At 42.4% G+C, this 23,092-nt stretch overlaps 1 protein-coding gene across 3 annotated transcripts in view; it reads left to right on the top strand.

The window, feature by feature from the left end:
* musk (muscle, skeletal, receptor tyrosine kinase) overlaps window positions 1–23,092 on the top strand; it is a 180,414-nt gene that overhangs the window by 111,433 nt on the left and 45,889 nt on the right. For all 3 annotated transcript variants that reach the window (XM_043716207.1, XM_043716187.1, XM_043716198.1), the window contains 2 exons: window positions 49–229; window positions 1,932–2,129. In XM_043716207.1, coding sequence (XP_043572142.1) covers window positions 49–229; window positions 1,932–2,129 — 379 coding nt within the window. The remainder of the gene's footprint in view (window positions 1–48; window positions 230–1,931; window positions 2,130–23,092) is intronic.

Raw genomic sequence — 23,092 nt, 5'->3', positions numbered from 1 at the left:
AAATAGTATTGTGTTAATGGGATTTTTCAATGTCTTTTTCTCTTTCAGCTACCTCAGTAATGGGTGTGGAGCCTAAAGCAGGAACATTAGATACACCCACTCTCACTTCTGCAACCTATTCTATGACTATCATCATTTCCATAATCTCAAGCATCGCAGCTTCTGTTCTCTTGATAGTTATAATTTTTACTTGTCACCGTCGTCAAAAGGAATGGCAGAACAGGAAAAGGTAAAGATTGTCTTTTTATTTTGTTTCCTACATACTGTGATGGCAATGGGTACCTAATCTTGTAACCCCTAATAAAGGAAGTTACAGCAATTTTATACAAATCCCGAATCAGAGCTCAGATAGAATACTCTGCCCAATTCCAGGCACTGGACATCACAAAATATGCTAATATTTTCGGACGGGCACAGAGGAGATTTACCAGAATGCTAACAGGTATTAAGAAATAAAATGAAGCAGACAGATTGGAGAATTTGGAGAGCAGAGAAGCTGAGGCATGATTTAAATTGAGGTGTTGCAAATTATATGGTGTTTTGCAAGAGAAACAGTAACCAGAACACCTTGATTTAAGATAATTTGCAATAAAATAAAATTGCAGTAAAGTAAAAACAAATTGGGTTGAAGAGGCAAGAAGTATACAATTAAAAGTAGGGCCTAGTGTAGTGTTGTAGAATAGAGACCTAGGGGTCCAGGTACATGATTCTTTGAAATATGCATCACTTATAGGCAGGGTGGTTAAGAAGGCATTTAGTATGCTTGCCTTCATTGCTCAGACCTTTGAACATAGGCGTTGGGATATTATGGTGATGTTGTACAGGATGTTGGTGAAGCCTCTTCTGGAATATTGTGTGCAGTTCTGATCTCCGTATTATAGGATGGATTTTAGTAAGTTGGAGAGGGTTCAGAAGAGGTTTACCAGGATGTTGCCATAAGTGGATGGTTTGAGTTATAGGGAGAGACTGGATAAGCTGGGACTTTTTTTCACTGGAGCATAGGAGGTTAAGAGATGACCTTATAGAGGTTTATAAAATCATGGGGGGTATGGATAAGGTGAATGGTAGGTGTTTTCTCCCTAGGATGATGGATTTCAAGACCAAGGGGCATATTTTTAAGGTAAGAGGAGAAAACTTTTGAAAAGACACAAAGAGTATTTTTCTTACATGGAAAGTGGTTCGCGCGTGGAATAAATTTCCAGAGGAAGTGGTGGATGCAGGTACAGTTACAACATTTAAAAGACATTTGGATACGTACATGAACAAGGAATATTTGGAGAGAATAGGGCAAGTGCAGGCAAGTGAGACTAGTTTAGTTTGGGATTTTGCTTGGCATGAACTGGTTGGACCGAGGCATCTGTTTCCATGCTGTATGACTCTATGACTCTATAAAACACAGAGGGGAGATGAGGAGAATTTTTACTTTGCTGAGTGAGTGGTTATGATCTGAGATGTGCTGTTTGAAAAGTGCATGAGATTCAGTATTAACTTTAAAAAAGGGAATTGGACACATACTTAAAAAGGAAGTATTTGTACAGGTAATGTTCAGGTGAATCTTCTCTGTAACCACTCAATGATATTGACATCTTTTGTAATGGGTGATTCCAAGGACTGGATACAATATAATACTCTACCAGATATGACCATAGAGAAAGAGGAGGTATTGGGAATAATCAACACCTGCTTCTGAGAGGCAATGGACGCATTATGGGCTAAATGGTGATTCACTGAATGATTCAGTTTACCTTGATGACCTGGCACTTTCATGAAGAACAAAACAATATTAGAAAAATGTTATAGCCTTGACCTGCTGTAGGGGTGTAATGTCTTGGAGAATTGAACCACCTTCATGTGGGTTCTCCTCCACTAACTTTTTTTTTGTCCAGTAACTACCAAATATATTCTCACACTTTTTTTTTTAAATCTCCCAGCTACAGAGGAACTGAAACACCTACTCTGACAGCTCTTCCATCAGAGCTGCTACTGGATAGACTTCATCCCAACCCAATGTACCAGCGGCTTCCCCTCCTTCTAAACCCTAAACTGCTGAGCCTTGAGTATCCAAGAAATAATATCGAGTACGTGAGGGATATTGGAGAGGGAGCTTTTGGAAGAGTGTTCCAGGCCAGGTGAGCAAGCATTTGATCTCTGGAACAGTTATAGAGGAATATAATAACTATCAGGAATGTGGCTTCATTTATAGCTCTCTTGGCTCCAAGTCACAAGTTTCCAGGTTCATCCTCCACTCCAGGGCTTCAGTATAAAAGTTAAAGCCAGGATTTCAGTGCAGTACAGTGGATGCGCTGTACCTTTGGAGGTGCTGTCTTTTGGATAGGATGTTAAAAGGAGGTCCTGTGTGATTTGTGATTTCTTGCGCTAATATTTATCTCTCCATTAACTCCACAAAAAAAGGGTCAGTGCCACATTATTAGCTGTGGGATGTTTGCTGACTGTACATTGGCTGCCATGTTTCCAACAATACAACCACAACAATACTTAAAGAAAATTCACAGTCTTTAAAATATAATATAAGGTGATTGTGAAAAATGCCTTGCAAAAGCTAGCCATTTTTAAACACTTAATGGAATGACATGTTTCTGTTGCCCCTTTAATAACTTCAGGATCTCTCAATGTGCTTTATGTTGAAAAAGGGTACGATGGTCTGAAAGGGTTAATGCTGAGGAATGCCTTAAGCACCACCCATTATGATGATGTTACATAAACCTGGTTGGAGAATAGCTTCGGATCTTGAAGGAGTAAGAACTACCATCCAGATCCTCCATAGTCTGTAATAATTTCCATAATTTCAGTAAACATGCATTTAAATGCTAACAAGCAATAAACCACATCTTATTTAAGACAAGGGCCTATTCTCAACAGAAAGTACACTGGACCAAGAAGGACATTTGGATTTCAAGCCTAAAAGAAGGTGGAGAAAATAAGCCTACTCCAATGTAAGCCATAGCGCAGTCAGCTTCATAAGACACGGGAGTCAGCAGTGAAGATTGCTTATGGTGAGCAATGATATCAATCCTATTTAGCTGCCTTATACCACATGCTAGACAGGCAGGAGGCTGGAAGAACACAGCAGCATCAGAAGGGAGAGAAGTTGACATTTCAGGTGTAACCCTTCTTGAGGACTGTAAGGGTTATACCCGAAATGTCAACTTCTCCACCTCCTGATGCTGCCTGGCTTACGGTGTACTTCCAGCCTCCTGCCCTGTCTATTTTGGATTTTGGCATCTACAGTTTTTTTTTGTCTCTTATGCCGAATGCTGGCAGCAATGGAAGTCTGAAGATTTCTTTGGATACAGCTTAGAGCATCCTGCTCATGCAGTCAGTTAGCATCAGGAAGAGCTGATCATTCAAGAACCCTACAGAAGAAACCCCGGGGAACCATGAAAGATTATTATAAGAACCCAGACTGCAGAATCAAACCAGAACAATTAACTCAGATCTTGTTATTGAAGCTGCAGGCAATAGATTTCATTTAGCAAACCCTTTAAGGAAATGGGAACCATTAATTTACATTGCAAATAGCAGGACTTATCTAGGGAACTTCGGAAAAGATGAGAGTCCTTTATTTCACTAATGAAAGCTGGAAATCCTCGATTTTAGCTGTAAGAGTTGGCCTTGCAGTTTAGCTGAGAAAAATGAACAATGAGACCCACTGATACCCACTCCATTCGCCATCAGATCATGACAGCATGTGGGCATAGAGCCATTCATATTTGATGGAAGTCTAACCTTATTGGTATAGACTATTTTCACTATGGCTTGAGGGGTGTATGAATGTCACTGTCAAGGTGTTTCAAGAGGGGACTGCAACACATGACATCTGTGATGTGGTCATATCAGGCTTACACCAAAATTTGTTCATCAGTACTTCAACTAGCTTGCAGCCAATTCTGGATTTGAACAAGTCACCAAGATACTGACAATTGAATGGGGACACCAAGTGTGGGTCAGACAGCTATAAAGAAGAATGCTGACTTTTAGACAACATTGCTAAATTACCAATCCACCTCACTCCAATGAAATCTATCACCATCAGAATTTCAGATAGGCAGAAAGCTGAAGAGTTAGCTTCCTACCCTATCAAAGAGGGGACTGCGCATCTGCAACCACAGGTTCAAGATGTATGTCAGAAGGAAGAACACAGCAGGCCATACACAATAATAAACTACATGTGCCATATGGTTGACACAATTGAATGAGGACAACAAGTCTGGATACTGGACGTTAAGAAGAAAGGTACGGTCACTTAAGGAGCTTCGGACTACCAGCAATCCTATGTCGCTTGTCCAGCTAAAGGAACTGCAGGAACATTGTCCCATTGCAGATCAATCATCCTCCGCTGTTTGACTGGGCTGAACCTAATGAGGAATGTCATAACCACAGGGACTTTCAGACCTCACACAGTCACAAACCAAATCAAAGCCAGGAGCCTTCAACCCAGCGGTCTTGCAAGTCCAAAGAGAACACAAATTCCAGGGAATTGTACAAACTCCAGACTGCCTTAATTTGTGAACTCAAGGACCTGGATCACGTGGGGAGATAGCAGAGTTATAAATGTGATTTTATGCACAAATGCATATTAGTAACAGAAAAAAAAACCTCAGAGGAGATGTTATATGAAGGCATAAGGATCTAAAATGGTTAATCCTGAGGATTACCTTAAACAGCACCTTTTAAGTTAATATTGACCTGGTTAGAGAGCAGCTCAGGATCTTGAAGAAGTAAAATGTTCCATTCAGGTTCTCCTCATCGTCTCTGTAACAATGTCTATTACTTCAAAGTAAGTTGTGTCAAATTGTTATCATGCAATAAATTACATTTTGTTTAGGATCAGAGTTCCTCTTCTCATTAGATTAACAAGTATTTATCTCTAACTTACTAGACAAGTGGGCCCTGTAGATCCCTACTTTGTACATGGTGGCAGAAAATCTACCCCCTGGTGAACAATATTGCAGACAGCCACATGCAATGTCATGGACAATGGGGAAGATTGTTCATCCAATGCTTCCAGCCACTTCATTACTTTTGAAGTGGAGTCACCACGGTAATTTTGGCAACTCGGCATCACCCTCTTGACCTGTCCATCTTCCTTCCCACCTATCCACTCTACCTTCCCACTGACCTATCACAATTACCCGCCATGTGCATCCACCTATCGCCATCCCATCTACTTTTCCCCCAGCTGCACACCCACCCCCTATTTATCTCTCATTCCCCTTCACCCCTCACATTCCTGATAAAGGGTTTATGCCCAAACTGTTGACTCTCCTGCTCCTCAGATGCAGCCTGATCTGCTGTGCTTTTCCAGTATCACACTTTTCAACTTTGGCAATGCAGCAGCCAATATACATACAGCAGGTTCCAATAAATAGCAAAATGATAACGACCAGGTAATCTTTTTTTTTGCGATGTTGGTTGAGGGATAAATATCATCCAGGAGACCAGGGAGAGCACCTCTGCACTGCTTTGAAATAGTGGCCATAGAACTTCCTATATCTGCCTGAGAGAGGACATCAGATTAATGATTCATCTAAAAGCCGGCTCTTCTGACAGTGCAAAAGAGTATCAGTCTGTCAGGCAAGAATTTGTGCTCAAGTCTCTAAAGTGAGACTTGAATGCAGGACCTGCTGATCCAGAAGTGAGACGAGAGTGTTAAAAAACACAGGAAAGATCAATGCTTCCTCATGGCTTATTAAGTGGAATAATGCCCCACTGAACTGGACTAAAATAATTGTGAATTAAATTACCATGTCACCGACAGAATAATTCGACTGGCTATCTGTTATGTCCAATCAACACTAGTCAAATATTCTTAGGCAATGACCCATCTTCCAGGGGCAGGTTGCCAATGAAGTCACTGAGTGCATCAACTGGTTTGCATTACAACTCAAGACATCATAATCTCTGCTTTTCATAGCTTTGCAGAAAATGAATCTACTCTGTCTGTCATACCCTACTTCCAGTTACTGTGTCACTTCAGGAGATATCACTGTGCAATATTTAGTTATGATCTTCTTTCAGTGTTGTTGATCCAATCCTGTGGCTGCAGTAATATTTAGGAAGACACTTAATTTCTCACCATTTATACTTCACTGCTTGTATTTATTCATCAGATTTGCTGGCTCGGCCAGCATGTATTGCATATTCTTATTTGGTATTGAGAAGGCAGTGGTGAGTTGTCTTCTTGAAGTACTGCAAGTTATGAGAAGGGTAAGTCCTCACACAGTGCTGTTAAGGAGCAAACTCCAGGTTTTGACACAGTGACTCTGAAGGAACAGCAATATATTTCCAAGTCAAGATGGTAATTGACTTGGAGACAAACCTGCAAGTGCTGGTGTCCACATGCATCCACTGTTCTTGTTCTTCTAGGTGATAGAGCTCAGAGTTTTGGAAAGTATTGACAAAACAGTCTTGGTGAGTTACTGCAGTACATTAAGTAGGTAGTTCACACTTCTGCTTCTGTGCATCACTGGTCAAGGAAGGAAATATTTAATGTGGTGAATGGGCTGCTTTATCCTGGATGGTGTTGATCTTCTTGAATGTTGTTGGAGCTGCATTCATCCAGACAATTGGGAAGTATTCCATCACTCTCTTGACTTGTGCCCTGTAGATGTTAGAGAGGTTATGGGGAATCAGGAGATGAGTTATTTGCTGCAGAATTCCTATCCTCTGGCCTGGTCTTGTAGCTACTGAATTTATATCAGTTTTTGGACAAAGGTTATCCCTATGGTGTTGACAGTGGAGGATTCCTTTGCTGTAATGTCAATTAACTTGAAGTAAAATGGCCAGATTCACTTTTGTTGAATATGATCATTGCTGATCTTTGCTTGACACAAATTTGACTTATGATTATTCAGCACAAGCTCGGAAATTGTCTAGTTCTTGCTGCAAAGGGTATGGACAGCTTCAGAGTCCAAGGAGTTACAATGGTGTTGAACATGGAGAAAGTGAGGACTGCAGATGCTGGAGGTCAGAGTTGAGAGCTGGAAAAGCACAGACGGTCAGGCAGCATCCAAGGAGCAGGAGAATCAGGAATGAGGCTTGTGAGCAGGGGGGCTATGAAATAAATGGGAGGAGGGGTGGGGCTGAGGGAAGGTAGCTGGGTATGTGATAGGTAGATGAAGATGGGTGGGAAAGGTGATAGGTCGGAGAGGAGAGTGGAGTGGATAGATGGGAAGGAAGATGGACAGGTCAAGAGGGCAGTGCCAAGTTGGAGGCTTGGGATTGGGATAAAGTGGGGTGAGGGGAAATGAAGAAACTGATGAAATCCACATGGTGGATCCCAAGGTGGAAGATGAGGCATTCTTCCTCCAGATGTCGGGTGGTTAGAGCTTGTCGATGTAGGAGGCCCAGGACCTGCATGCCCTTGATGGAATGGGAGGGGGAGTTGAAGTGTTCAGTCATGGGGCGGTGGGTTTGGTTGGTGCAGGTGTCCCAGAGCTGTTCTCTGAAATGATCTGCAAGTTGGTGTCCTGTCTCCCCAATGTAGAGGAGACCACATTGGGTGCAATGGATACAGTAGATGACATTAGTGGAGGTATGGTAAATTTCTGTCAGACGTGGAAGGATCCTTTGGGCCCTTGGACACAGGTGACGGGGGAAGTGTGGGCGCAGATTTTGCACTTCTTGCATTGGCAGGGGAAGGTGCCAGGAGTGGTGTGTGGACTAATGGGGGGCATGGATCTGACAAGGGAGTCGTGGAGAGGATGGTCTCTCCGAAACACAGATAGAGGTGGGAAGGGAAATATATCCCGAGTGGAAGTATCCATTTGTAGATGGCGGAAGTGGTGGAGGAAATTGCGATGTATCCGGAGGTTGGTGGGGTCGAAGGTGAAGACTGGAGGATTCTGTCCTTGTTGCGTTTGGAGAGGTGGGGTTCAAGGGCGGAGGTGCAGAAAGTGGAGGAGATACCCTGGAGGGCATTGTCGACCATGTGGGAGGGAAAATTGTGGTTTTTGAAGAAGGAGGCCATCTGGGATGTTCTATGGTGGAATTGGTCATCCTGATAGCAGATGCAGCGGATCCCCACTTCCAGCATCAAGCTGGGTGTAAAGTCGTTGATGAAGCAGCTGAAGAAGGTTGAGCCTTGGACACTGCCCTGAGGAATTCTACCTTCAACAGATAGATCTTTAAGGGAAAATTCAAGTAAAATTACCACTCTTGCTCTTTTTCTCTTCCTTGTTGCCGGCCCAGTCTGTTCACTATATCCATGAGAACCTTTCCAACTCCATCAGTATTGGTGCTACTGAGCAATTCTTTGTTATGGACATTAATGTATCTCAGCCAAAATACACTCTGTAACTTCCCATGGCCTTCAACATGAAGGAACACTGATTCCATAAATATGATACCCTGACCAATCCCTCAACTTTTGCACAATCCCCACCAATGTTACTGAGCAGGAGTTTGCAGGCTAACTGAGCAGGAGTGCCATTGCTATTCCAAAGCTGAGGTCAGTGTCAGGGGAACTGCTCACTTTGTTTTCATTACACTTTACATCAGAGTTGGCACACAACTGGCTTGGCCATGTCAGAATCAACCATATCATTAGGTCTGGAGTTACCTATACACCATACCGGGTATGTTCCTTCCTCAAGTGAGCAATATTGAAACTATTTTTTTGGCAATAATCAAGTAGTCACACAATCACCATTATTGATGTAAGTATTTTATTGCAAATTTGGTTAATTACCTAAATTTAAGTTTATCAACTGTAGTGACTGGATTTGAACTCCTATCTATAATCAGTCTAGAGTTCTAAATCACTGCACCAGCAACCAAACCACTATACCACTATCCCTTATTCCTCTGACTGACCTTCAGCTCACCTTATCAACATATAAACCAAAAAAATGTATGATGGCATCATTCATCTGCCACAGGTCACAGAATGCTGTAATTCAGTTTTATGACACATCCTGTTTATCTTTAACATTTTTTTGCATGAATATAATGGTAAATTGCTTTTCTGTAAGAATAAGATAACCCCTTACATTTAAATCAACAAATCTCTACAGGCCTCATGTTCTCTGAGACAGCTGACAGTTTCTGTGCAAATAGGTTGTGAACACAGATGTACAGTAAAAGTGTTTTGAGATACTTGTCATTTTGGAACAAACTCGAAGCTTCCTCCAGATTACAAATCTTCACTGTGGTTAGCACTGCTGCCTCACAGCGCCAGAGACCCGGGTTCAATTCCCGCCTCAGGCGACTCTCTGTGTGGAGTTTGCACGTTCTCCCCGTGTCTGCGTGGGTTTCCTCCGGGTGCTCCGGTTTCCTCCCACAATCCAAAAATGTGTGGGTTAGGTGAATTGACCATGCTAAATTGTCCGCAGTGTTAGGTGAAGGGGTAAATGTAGGAGTATGGGTCTGGGTGGTATATGCTTCGGCGGGTCGGTGTGGACTTGTTGGGCCGAAGGGCCTGTTTCCACACTGTAAGTAATCTAATCTAATCTAATCTTCACAAACCAGTTATTAGCATTGGCGGAACAGAAACAGGCCATTGGATCGATGCTGGTGTCTCTATTCTGCACGAACCTCCTCCTTCTCTGTTTACCTCCTTACACTATCCATCAATCATCTCTTATCTAGTTTCCAATTAAATGCATCCCTGCTCATTGGCACAACCACCTGAAGTGATAGCATGATGCACATTCTCACCACGTAAAATGTTCTCCTCAGTTCCATCTGTAGAGTAATGAAATTGTGTTGTGGGTGATAGATGGAACAATCACATTAGCAGTTATTGCTTGAGTCCAAGAAGAGAAGGAACAGTCTGCACAAGAGAGAGAGACCCTCATAGTAGAGCATGTGTAAACAAGAGGAGTGCTGCAAAGATCTACAGGAGTAAGACAACAGTCATTCTTAGGTAATATTTATCAGGCTGCACATTACCCAGGGTAACATAGAAGCCCTATAGTGTGGAAAGCAGTTGGCCCATCAAGTCCACACCAATCCTCCAAACAGCATCCCACCCAGACCCATCCGATTCTTGTAACTCTGCATTTCCCATGACGAATCCACCTAGCCAGCACACATATGGACTGTGGGAGCACCCAGAGGGCATCCACACAGACGAGGGGAGAATGTGCAAACTACACAAAGACAGTCGCCTAAGGGCGGAATCATACGCGGGTCCCTGGCATTGTGAGGAAGCAGTACTAACTGCTGAGCCACCATGCCACTCCATCTACATAGCGCCAGACGTAGAATGCAAATCACTATGACGACCAGATTCCACGCAAGGTTCCACAAATTATTATAGTGTCAGACAGATACTCTAAATTATAGTGTCAGACAGATACTCTCAGGTGAGGAGGGCTGAATTGGCTCCCCTTTCTCATTCAGCAGCTAGTTTATTTGGTTAATTTGAAAGGATCCCTCCCTTATCTCCCAGATAAGATGAATTTATTTTTCAAAACAAGCTAAATTAACCAGGCTCTCTTGAGTTAGCAAAACAGTGAGTCTTTTCATTGCTAAAGCAAAAATAAAAAGAAACACAATACAAGTAAATACAGATTTAAAATGAGAAGGGAGTCTAGAGAAAGGTAAAAGTTGAAAAATGTATAGATCAGTTTCTGTGAGCAGTTCATGAAGAGTAAATGGTGGAATGTAAGAAAACATTCCTATGAGCCAACAATTATTGAGCCTGAAATTAGGAACATCAGCCAGAATCTGATAATTGAACATGTGATTTTGGGATTCTTGGCTTTGCAATTAGTAGAAATTCTTTTATATTGTTTTCTTCGATGTTGGGTGGCTGACAGCAACCAGAATGAAAGGACTCTTCTGTTGTCCTGTTTCCTTCTGACTGGCTTACTGACCAGTTGGCTTGTAGAACTATGAACAAGAACATGTTTTTACCTGTAACACAGAATGACAAGTGGGTAGTTCTTTGACTGTAAACTTCACAGCTCACTCATGCTTGAATGGAAGCCAGTAAACAATAAGGCCTCAGTTCATTAGCACATCTTCTTCCACGAGCACGCATAGACCAGAGTTGAAGTTAATTTTTAATCACTTTTTTGTATATTCTTGGCAAGGCAAAGCAGAAAACAATGTCTATAAGAAGTGGTTTTCAGTTGAGAGGAGGGAGGCAGTCAGCCTGTCAATAGCTCTTCCTATCATGTCTCTGTCTATTTGAAACTTCCCTGACACTTTACTGGTGTAACATTTCATGTGTCCCACACAGGACTGAATTTACGCCTGCAATCTTTTTTGGTCCTTTTCCAAAGTATGTATTTCAAACAAAGTGAGTGCTTTGTTAAATGATTATTGGAGGGTATTTGCTAATGGATAGGTAGGGGAGACCAAAACTAGACAGTATAGTTTAAGGTGAGAGAGGAAAGTTTTAAAAGGGATCTGAGGAGTACCATTTTCACGCAGAATTTGGTGCATGTATAGAAGTGATGCAGGTCGTACAATTGCAATACTTATGAGGCATGTGGATGGGTATGTGAATAGGAAAGGTTTAGAGGAATCTGGGCCAAGTGCTCACAAATGAGACTAGATTGAATTAGGATATCTGGTCAGAAAGAGTGAGTTGGACCAAAGCGTCTGTTTCTGTGCGGTACAACTCCATGACTATGATTGTATAAATGGATGAGGCATAAATTCACCTCCTTCTAGTGATCCCAGATGACTGCTGTTTCCAGTCTGTGCTACATATGGTTTTACAGTTGGAAGTTCTACTGAACCCATGTGGACTACACAACATGCATGTTAAGTTATGCATTTGGAGTCTGGCTTTTAGATTGAAGAACATCAATTTGAAAGTGGTGAGTTTATGCAGTCTACCGCTACCATATATGCATCAGAACTGGCTGCAGAGTGACTGCACAACCTAGCCAGGCCTCACTATGAATAAACTACAGAAATGGTCCAGAATTCTGAGAAATTGTGTAGAATATGCAAAATCTTGAAAATAGGAGTCATAAGAAAACTAACTGAGTCACTCTAAATATTCAAGGCTGTAATGCAACTGTGTGGTTTGCCTGGTCAGTACCATGTGACCTGCTTCTTTAGATGGGCCATTAGAAGACAGAACAGCTATTTCTTTTGCAGAACTCTTCAGAGTCAGTAACTTGTTGGAAATCGTTGCAATCAAGTATTCCTGCCTGGATTACGTTAAAAATCAAACAACACCAGGTTGTAGTCCAACAGGTTTATTTTGAAGTACTAGTGTTCGGAGCTTACTTCCAAATAAACCTGTTGGACTATAACCTGATGTTGTATGATTTTTAACTTTGTCCACACCAGTCCAACACTGGCACCTCCACATCATGGTTACCTGGATTATGTGATTGCAATGTAAATCTCAGATCTCAATTCAAATAAAGTAAATACAGGGGAATGGCTGATGGATCATAAAGCACCACATTTTTTTTCTGTTTTGTGAGCTCTTCACTACATCTAATATCTGATGAATTTTCTTCAAATTGGGGACAGCTCTTCCGAAACTCCAAATGTCTCACACCAAATTTCGAACAACTCTGTGTTCCTGGATCACTTGCTGAAAATCACTTAGAAACTGGCATTTAGATTACGCAACATGAGGGTGGTGGAGATTTTGTGATTCATATCTTCGTTCCATAGAAAAACATCCTACCAGAATATTCATGCAGGAACCTGTGGAAAATAAACAGAAAGACGGCATAAAATAGTTGTACCAGATCTGTCACAGATAAATGGTGCCATATTACAGCTGGCTGCATTCTTAACAACAGTTACGGGTGCTCTAATGAATTAATGAGACATGAGTATTGAGCCAACTATTATTGAGCCTGGAATTAGGAACATTAAACTGAATCTGAAGGAGGGGAGACAGCTTGACACTGCCCCCCACCCCCCACCTCCCCCACCTCCTATGTCTGGTAGGCTGCAGATTGAGTTGCATAATCTGGGCAAACAGTCTCCATATGGCGAAGCATGTGGCCCATGACACTAATAAACTACATGAAGCAAGCAGATGGAAGTGAGTTCCAGCACCTTTATTATAATAAAACATCTCCATAAATGCCACCTCAATGTTGTCATCCAAATCTCACCAAGCAAGAAGGTATTCTGACAGGCAAGAAAAAAATCTGCTCAAAAAGATAGGTCTTACAAAGCACCTTAAACCAGGAGGAGAGAGAGTGGGCAGAGGGATTTAGGCAAGGAATTCCCGAGCTTTGGGTTTTAGTGACTGACGGGACAGCCAGTCAATGGAGACACAAAGGAATTGGGAGATGTTCAAGAGGCTTGGATCGGAGCAGCGCAGGGATCTCTCTAGGTTATAGGATTCAGAGAAAATTACAGCGATAGAAGAAGCCAGACTACTGTGTCATGCAGGGAAATAACAACTGAACAAAAGGAGGAAGGCATGAGGATAAGAAATGGAGGCACAGCAGCCAATGAAAGTTAGCGCAGAGTAAAATACACTGTTGCTGGCATTTTGCATTTATCATTGGCCTGAAATGGCAAACTGGTCAAAAGGAGCAGCCAGGAGTACCAGGAAATATTAGATCCTGGGAAAACTCACATGAGACTGGAGAGAGTAAAGAGCAAAATAATCTCTCGTTATTTTATTTTATAACACGCAGTGTTAATGTCCCTACTTCTGAAGCAGAAGGATATAGGTTCATGTCCAAGTCTAGGCTATGTGCAAAATGGAGCTAAAAATGTCAGTTAGCAACTTGCAAATCATTCCAATGACAGGCAGTAAGTGCAGAAGAGATGTGTGGTTAGCCATGTGATACAAAGAAATTGTAGAAGCTCCCATCATTCTGCAAAGCTCTGAATTGTAACATGCATGTGAAAACGCATGTTGCAACAGCAACCTGGACTCCTTGGGGGCTGGATGGTGGCTCAATGCCTGGTATGAACCAGGTTGGTGTCAACTGCATGGGGTTCAGGCCTTGTTCTAGCTTGTATGGAAATGGCAATGCTGCTGGCCGGACCTGCAGTTGTGCAGAGACCTGATTAAGACAATGTATTCTTGTGCATGAAGTTGAATGCATTTTAAAAATAAAAGTAGAATCCCTAGGGTATTAGCATATTTGACTGATTTCAAGAGCAATTTACCTTAATGTTGTAAAATGTCCCAAGGTGTTTCACAGCAGCACTATCAAACAGTGCCACATAAAGTGATATCAGGACAGATGAGCAAAAGTTTATTCAGAAGTGATTTTTAAGGAGTATCTTAAAAGAGAGGCATTCAGAGGTTCAGGAAGGGAATTATGTGGCTGAGGGCCATCACAATTGATTGGGGCTCAAAGCAATAATGGAAGAACATCTGTTTAATTCTACAAAAGCGAGAAGTTGGCAACCTGCCACTCAGCAACAATGATAACATCAGCATCACTCTTTCCAAAGCAGAAGGCTTAGCTATTAATGGCTCAGTAACCATTTCCCCGGTTGCACAGACTCACTTTCCATTGATCCTGTGCTAATGTGCTCTCTCAATATTCCCATTTTCCAAAGTAAAACCCTCTAATTGTCTGGCACTTTGAAATGAGGTCAGTTTCACGTGCGAATCAAAGCTGAGAATGAACATTCAGGGTCCCTGTGCCACTGATGAGATGGCCAAACACCATTCCTGACACTTTACCTTTATGAATTCTCTGGATTCAAATATATATTGCACAATTAAGATGGTATTGCACCTAGTTTTGGCAGATTGGATTTGTGCCCATTAAATAATTTGTTAAATATCTGATACTGCAGACACAGCAATGTTTTATATGAACTGTTCTAGTAGGAATATCCCTGCAGTCAGATTCCTGTCAACAGCCCTGAACACTTCTGCCAATTTAATTATTTATAACTATGTATGTAAACCAGAATCATTGACCTGACAATTATTTATTCTTGTGGAAGCTCCAGATCGAATTGCAAATACAGGAAGTTCTTCATTTTGACATTTTGTGAGTGAATGCCTCTTTTCATTCTCCCTGAATACTCCTCAGAAATTGTAAGCTCCACTTTCCAGGCCAGAGGTATATGAGTAAGCTACATTTTGTAAGCTTCTTACTGCAACACAAAACTGATCCATTGTACGTCAAGCAACAAATAGCCATTTTTTTCAATTTAGATTATTATCTTATTCCTCTTAAAAACCATGATTGAATCTGACTCCACCACCTTCTCAGAAAGAGCGTTCCGGATCCAAACTTGTTGCGTTAACAAGTTTTTCCATGTATTGCCATTGGCGCTTTGCAATAATTTTAAATCCGTGTGCTCTGTTTCTGGACTCTTCAACCAATGGGTGGAATATGATCAGATCTTGGTTGCTAACAGAAGATGGAGCAAACCCATATCGGTGAATATTAACAATCTTTATTAAATGTAAGTATATGCATTTACATATACACATGAAATAGGAAGAGATGATATCTCTGGAGTTCCTACACATTCAAGTCTCAGTTCTATGTGACTTGAAATGTCTGTGGTATAGCTCTTAACACAGGATTCAGTAACAATTATTAGAGTTAAGAAATAGTTAACCCTTTACTCTCTATAATTTCTGCCCAATCCATCAGGATTTTAAAAACTTCTATCAAATCATCTCTTAATCTTCTCTACTTTAAAGCAAACATCTCCATTCTATCCACATGACTGAAGTCTCTCATTTTTGGAGAAATCTTTTCTGCACCCTTTCTAATGTTCCCCTGTCAATGACACTAGTCATGGCCATATCTGGAAAGATCACTTTGCAATTTTGAGAGTACAATGTTAGCAGTGCAATCTGTTCTAACTTTGTAATCCCAAAGATTCTCACCTGCTGATGCCATGCACTGGATATAATTTTCCATCCATACAGAATGGTATAGCATAGAAGGTGACCATTTGATCCATTATGCTCTCCTCATTCTGCACAACTGTCCGACCCAGCAGTAAACCTGCACAGCTGTGTGACCCAGCAGTAAATCTGCACAGCTGTCTGACCCAGCAGTAAATCTGTAAAGCTGACTGACCCAGCAGTAAATCTGCACAGCTGTCTGACCCAGCAGTAAATCTGTGCAGCTGTCTGACTCAGCTGTAAATCTGTACAGCTGTCTGAACCAGCAGTAAATCTGCAGAGCTGACTGACACAGCAGTAAATCTGCACAGCTGACTGACCCAGCAGTAAATCTGTAAAGCTGTCTGAGCCAGCAGTAAATCTGCACAGCTGTCTGACCCAGCAGTAAATTTGTACAGCTGTCTGAACCAGCAGTAAACCTGTACAGCTGTGTGACCCAGCTGTAAATCTGCACAGCTGTCTGACACAGCTGTAAATCTGACCAGCTGACTGACCCAGTAGTGAACCTGCACAGTTAACTGACCCAGTAGTAAATCTGCACAGCTGTGTGACCCAGCAGTAAATCTGTACAGTTGACTGACCCAGCAGTAAATCTGCACAGCTGTCTGACCCAGCAGTAAATCTGTACAGCTGTCTGACCCGGCAGTAAATCTGTACAGCTGTGTGACCCAACAGTAAATCTGTACAGCTGTGTGACCCAACAGTAAATCTGCACAGCTGTCTGACCCAGCAGTAAATCTGTACAGCTGTCTGACCCAGCAGTAAATCTGTACAGCTGTCTGACCCAACAGTAAATCTGCACAGCTGTGTGACCCAACAGTAAATCTGCACAGCTGTCTGACCCAGTAGTAAATCTGTACAGCTGTCTGACCCAGCAGTAAATCTGCACAGCTGTGTGACCCAGCAGTAAATCTGTACAGCTGACTGACACAGCTGAAATATCTGCACAGCTGTCTGATGCAGTAGTAAATCTGCATAGCTGACTGACCCAGCTGTAAATCTGCACAGCTGACTGACCCAGCTGTAAATCTGCACAGCTGACTGACCCAGCTGTAAATCTGTGCAGCTGACTGACCCAGTTGTAAATCTGTACAGCTGTATGACCCAGCAGTAAATCTGCATAGTTGACTCACCCAGTGGTAAATCTGTACAGCTGTCTGACCCAGTAGTAAATCTGCACAGCTGTCTGACCCAGTAGTAAATCTGCACAGCTGTCTGACCCAGCAGAAAAATCTGCAAAGCTCTGTGACCCAGCAGGAAATCTGTAGAGCTATGTGACCCAGCTGTAAATCTTCACAGCTGACTGACCCAGCTGTAAATCTGTACAGCTGACTGACCCAGCTGTAAATCTGTACAGCTGACTGACCCAGCAGTAAATCTGCATAGTTGACTCACCCAGTAATAAATCTGCACAGCTGTCTGACCCAGCAGTAAATCTGTACAGTTGACTGACCCAGCAGTAAATCTGTACAGCTGTCTGACCCAGTAGTATATCTGCACAGCTGTCTGACCCAGTAGTATATCTGCACAGCTGATTGGAATAGCAGTAAATCTGTAAAGCTGACTGACCCAGCTGTAAACCTGCACAGCTGTCTGACCCAGCAGAAAATCTGTACAGCTGTCTGACACAGCTGTAAAACTGTACAGGTGCCTGACCCAGCAGTAAATCTGCACAATTGTGTGACCCAGCAGAAAAATCTGCACAGCTGTCTGAACCAGCAATAAACCTGTACAGCTGTGTGACCCAGCTGTAAATCTGCACAGCTGTCTGACACAGCTGTAAATCTGACCATCTGACTGACCCAGTAGTGAACCTGCACAGTTAACTGACCCAGTAGTAAATCTGCACAGCTGTGTGACCCAGCAGTAAATCTGTACAGCTGTCTGACCCAGCTGAAAAATCTGCACAGCTGTCTGACATAACAGTAAATCTGTACAGCTGTCTGACCCAACAGTAAATCTGCACAGCTGTGTGACCCAGCAGTAAATCTGTACAGCTGTATGACCCAGCAGTAAATCTGCATAGTTGACTCACCCAGTGGTAAATCTGTACAGCTGTCTGACCCAGCAGAAAAATCTGCAAAGCTCTGTGACCCAGCAGGAAATCTGTAGAGCTGTGTGACCCAGCAGTAAATCTGCACAGCTGTGTGACCCAGCAGTAAATCTGCACAGCTGTGTGACCCAGCAGTAAATCTGTACAGATGACTGATCCAGCAGTAAATCTGCACAGCTGTCTGACCCAGCTGTAAATCTGCACAGCTGTCTGACCCAGCAGTAAACCTGCACAGCTGTGTGACCCAGCAGTAAATCTGTACAGTTGACTGACCCAGCAGTAAATCTACACAGTTGTATGACGCAGCAGTAAATCTGCACAGCTGTGTGACTCAGCAGTAAATCTGCACAGCTGTGTGACTCAGCAGTAAATCTGCACAGCTGTGTGATCCAACAGTAAATCTGCACAGCTGTCTGACCCAGCAGTAAATCTGTACAGCTGTCTGACCCAGTAGTAAATCTGCACAGCTAACTGAAATAGCAGTAAATCTGTAAAGCTGACTGACCCAGTTGTAAACCTGCACAGCTGTCTGACCCAGCAGAAAATCTATACAGCTGTCTGACTCAGCTGTATAACTGTACAGGTGCCTGACCCAGCAGTAAATCTGCAGAGCTGACTGACACAGCAGTAATTCTGCACAATTGTGTGACCCAGCAGAAAAATCTGCACAGCTGACTGACCCGGCAATAAATCTGTACAGCTGTCTGAGCCAGCAGTAAATTTGTACAGCTGTCTGAACCAGCAGTAAACCTGTACAGCTGTGTGACCCAGCTGTAAATCTGCACAGCTGTCTGACACAGCTGTAAATCTGACCATCTGACTGACCAAGTAGTGAACCTGCATAGTTAACTGACCCAGTAGTAAATCTGCACAGCTGTGTGACCCAGCAGTAAATCTGTACAGCTGTGTGACCCAGCAGTAAATCTGTACAGCTGTATGACCCAGCAGTAAATCTGCATAGTTGACTCACCCAGTGGTAAATCTGTACAGCTGTCTGACCCAGCTGAAAAATCTGCAAAGCTCTGTGACCCAGCAGGAAATCTGTAAAGCTGTGTGACCCAGCAGTAAATCTGTACAGATGACTGACCCAGCAGTAAATCTGCACAGCTGTCTGACCCAGCAGTAAACCTGCACAGCTGTGTGACCCAGCAGTAAATCTGCACAGCTGTGTGACTCAGCAGTAAATCTGCACAGCTGTGTGACACAGCAGCAAATCTGCACAGCTGCGTGACCCAGCAGTAAATCTGCACAGCTGTCTGACCCAGCAGTAAATCTGTACAGCTGTGTGACCCAGCAGTAAATCTGTACAACTGTCTGACCCAACAGTAAATCTGCACAGCTGTCTGTCACAACAGTAAATCTGCACAGCTGTGTGACCCAGTCGTAAATCTGCACAGCTGTCTGTCACAACAGTAAATCTGCATTGCTGACTGCTTCTGCTGTTCAGTTTCAAGTACCTCTGGACATCAGACTTCCTTTTAAGAAAATTAAACAAAGGGTTAAATTCAAATCTGCACTTGGACAAACCTATGTAGGGGAGTTCACATGAGGGAAGCAGCTTAGTGGCTTTTTAAAGTGTAACTTTACTCTGTTATTTTTTGTAAATCTAAGTTGAGTGTTGTTTTCTTTTAATTATATGTTTTATTAAGATCTGTGTCTTGATGAAATTTTAAAAATATAAAACATAGATACTAAGTGATACTGGAGCAGTGTTTTTGGAGCAGTAAAACTGTGCTATTTTCTGGGTTTTTAGATTGTTAAGGTGCAAAGATGGCTTTTTCTAGAATGATGTGCTCTTCCTGTCGGATATGGGAGATTAGGGAGAATTTCAATATTCCTGATGTTTATTACCGCAGGCAGTGAATTTGGTTGCAAATCCTATTGGATCACATGGATAAGTTAGCACAGCAGTTAGAGGTAATGAGGAATTTACAGGAGCTAGTGGGTGTCATGGATGGCAATTATAGGAAGGGAGAAAAACTGCAGATACAGTCAAAGATAGGAGAGGGAAGTAGGTAGTGCAGGAATCTCCTGTGGCTATCTCCATCTCAAACAAGTACACTGTTGTGGAAAATATGGGGGGTATTGGAGTTTCTGGGGAATGTGGCACTGACAGCCAGGGTCTGGTACCGAGATTGGCTCAAAGGTATGAGGAGTATGTCAGGTTCCAAGCAATCAATTGTGATAAGGGACTGTCTAGTCCGAGGCACAGACAGACATTTCTGCAGCTGACAGCGAGAAATCAAAATGGTGCCAGGATCAAGGATACTTCAGAAAGGATGTGGAATATTTTCAAAGAGGAGATGGACCAGCAGAAGGTCATTGTACACATTGTAATTTTTATGATAGGATGAGAAAAAGATGAGATTCTGAAGGTAAAATAAAAGAAATTAGGCAGGAATTGAAAAAGTCAGTTCTCGAGGGTAGTAATATCTGGATTACTCCTGATGCCACGAGCTAGTAAGAGTAGGAATAAGAGGATAGAGCAGATGAATGTGTGGCTGAGAAGCTGGTGTAGGGAAAAAGTGTTCACATTTTTGGATAATTAGAATCTGGGGTAAATGTGATCTGTATAAGAAGGACAGGTCGCACCTGATTTGGAAGTGGACTGATATACTGGCAGAGAGATTTGCTAGAATTGCTCAGGAAGACTTAAGATGGTAAGGTGAGGTATTGGAACCCAGGGAAATTGTGAGCAAAGTGATCAGTCTGAGACTGATACAGTTGAGAAAAGGAGCAACTCAAACAGTCAGGGAAGGCATGAACAAAGAAGAGAATGGGGTAAGACTGATAAATTAAATTGCATTTATTTCAATGCAAGAGGCCTAATAGATAAGGCAGATGAACTCAGGGCATAGAAACATGGGACTGGGATATCAGAGCAATTACAGAGACATGACTTAGGGATGTTCCGGGGATAGATGCTACAGGAAGGATAGAAAAGGGAGTAATAGAGGAGGGGGAGTAGTATGTTTGACTAGGGATAACATTATGGCTGTACCTAGGGAGGATATTCCTGGGAGTACATCCAGGGAAGTTATTTGGGTGGAACTGAGAAATAAGAAAGGGATGATCATCTTATTGGGATTGACTATACACCCCATCCTCAATAGTCACCAGGAAATTGAGAAGCAAATTTGTAAGGAGATCTCAGTTACCTGTAAGAATATTAGGGTGGTTGTGGTAGGGGATTTTAACTTTCCAAACATAGACTGGGACTGCCATAGTGTTAAGGCCTTGGACGGAGAGAAATTCATTAAGAGTGTACAAGAAAATTTTCTGATTCAGTATGTGGATGCACCTATTAGAGAAACTGCAAAACTTGACCTACTCTTGGGAAATAAGGCAGGGCAGGTGGCTGAGGTGTCAGTGGGGGAGCACTTTTGGGCCAGTGATCATAATTCTATTAGTTTTAAAATAGTGATGGAAAATGATATACTGGATCTAAAAGTCGAAGTCCTAAATTGGAGGAAGTCCAATGTTGACAGTATTCGGCAAGAACTTCCAAAAGTTGACTTGGGGGGAGATGTTTGCAGGTAAAGGGGTGGCTGGAAAATGGGAAGCCTTCAGAAATGAGATAACAAGAATCCATAGACTGTATGTTCCTGTTAGGGTGAAAGGAAAGGCTGGTAGGTATAGGGAATGCTGGATGACGAGAGAAATTGAGGTTTTGATTAAGAATAAGAAGGAAGCAAATGTCAGGTATAGAAAGGATAGATCAAGTGAATCCTTAGGAGAGTAGAAAGACAGTAGAAGCATATCTAAGAGGAAAATCAGGAGGGCAAAAAGGGAACATGAGATATCTTTGGCAAATAGGGTTGAGGAGAATCCAAATGCATTAAGGAAAAAAGGGTAACTCAGGAGAGAATAGGGCCACTTAAAGACCAGCAAGGCAGCCTATGTGTGGAACTGCATGAGATGGGGGAGATGCTAACTGAGTATTTTGCAAAAGTGTTTATTTGGAGAAGGATATGGAAGATAGAGAACTTGGGGAAATAAATAGCAACATCTTGAAAAATGTCCAAATTACAATGGAGGAGGTTCTGGATGTCTTAACACGTATAAAGGTGGATAAGTCGCTGGACCTGATGAGGTGTACCCTAGAACTCTATGGGGATCTAGGGAAGTGATTGGTGAAATATTTGTATTATCGATAGCCACAGATGACGCGCTAGAAGTCTGGAGGTAGGTTAACGTGTTGCTACTAATTAAGAAAGGTGGTAAGGAAAAGCCAGGGAACTAAAGATCAGTGAGCCTGACACCAGTGGTGGCCAAGTTGTTGGAGGGTATCCTGAGGGACCAGATTTCCATGTATTTAGAAAGGCAAGGACTGATTAGGGATAGTCAGCATGGAAATCATGTCTCATTAACTTAATCAAGACTTTTGAAGAAGTAACAAAGAGTATCGATGAAGGCAGAGTGGTGGATATGATCTATATGGACTTCATTAAGGCATTTGACAAGATTCTGCATAATAGATTAGTTAGCAAGATTAGATCACAAGGAATACAGGGAGAACTAGCCATCTGAATACAGAACTGGCTTGAAGTTGGGGGACAGAGGGTGGTGGTGGTGGAGGAGGCCTGTGACCAGTGTTGTGGTCACAAGGATTAGTGCTGGGTCTACTGCTTTTCATCACTTATGTAAATGATTTGGATGTGAACATAGGAGGCATGGTTAGTAAGTTTGCAGATGACACCAAAATTGGTGTTGTAATGAACAGCCAAGAAGACTACCTCAAAGTATAATGGGTCCTTGATCAGATGGGCCAGTGGGCTAAGGAGTGACAGATGGAGTTTAATCTAGATAAATGTGAGGTGTTGCATTTTGGAAAGGCAAATCAGGGCTGATCTTATACACTTAATGGTAAGGTCCTGGGCAGTGTTGCTGAACAAAAAACCTTGGAGTGCAGGTTCATAGTTCCCTGTAAATGGAGTCGTAGGTAGATGGGGTAGTGAAGAAGGTGTTTGGTATGCTTTCCTTTATTGGTCAGTGTATTGAATATAGGCCCTGGGAGGTCATGTTGTGGCTGTACAGGACTTTGGTTAGTGCACTTTTGGAATACTGCATTCATCTGATCTCCGTGCTATAGGAAGGATGATATGAAACTTGAGAGGATTCAGAAGAGATTTACAAGAATGTTGTCAGTGTTGGAAGGTTTGAGCTTTAGGGAGAGGCTGAATAGACTGAGGCTATTTTTCCCAGAGCATCAGAGGCTGAGGGGTGATCTTATAGAGATTTAT

This window comes from Chiloscyllium plagiosum, chromosome 2 (genome assembly GCF_004010195.1).
Source record: "Chiloscyllium plagiosum isolate BGI_BamShark_2017 chromosome 2, ASM401019v2, whole genome shotgun sequence".
NCBI lineage: Eukaryota > Metazoa > Chordata > Chondrichthyes > Orectolobiformes > Hemiscylliidae > Chiloscyllium > Chiloscyllium plagiosum.
This window is presented reverse-complemented; position numbering and strand designations above follow the sequence as displayed.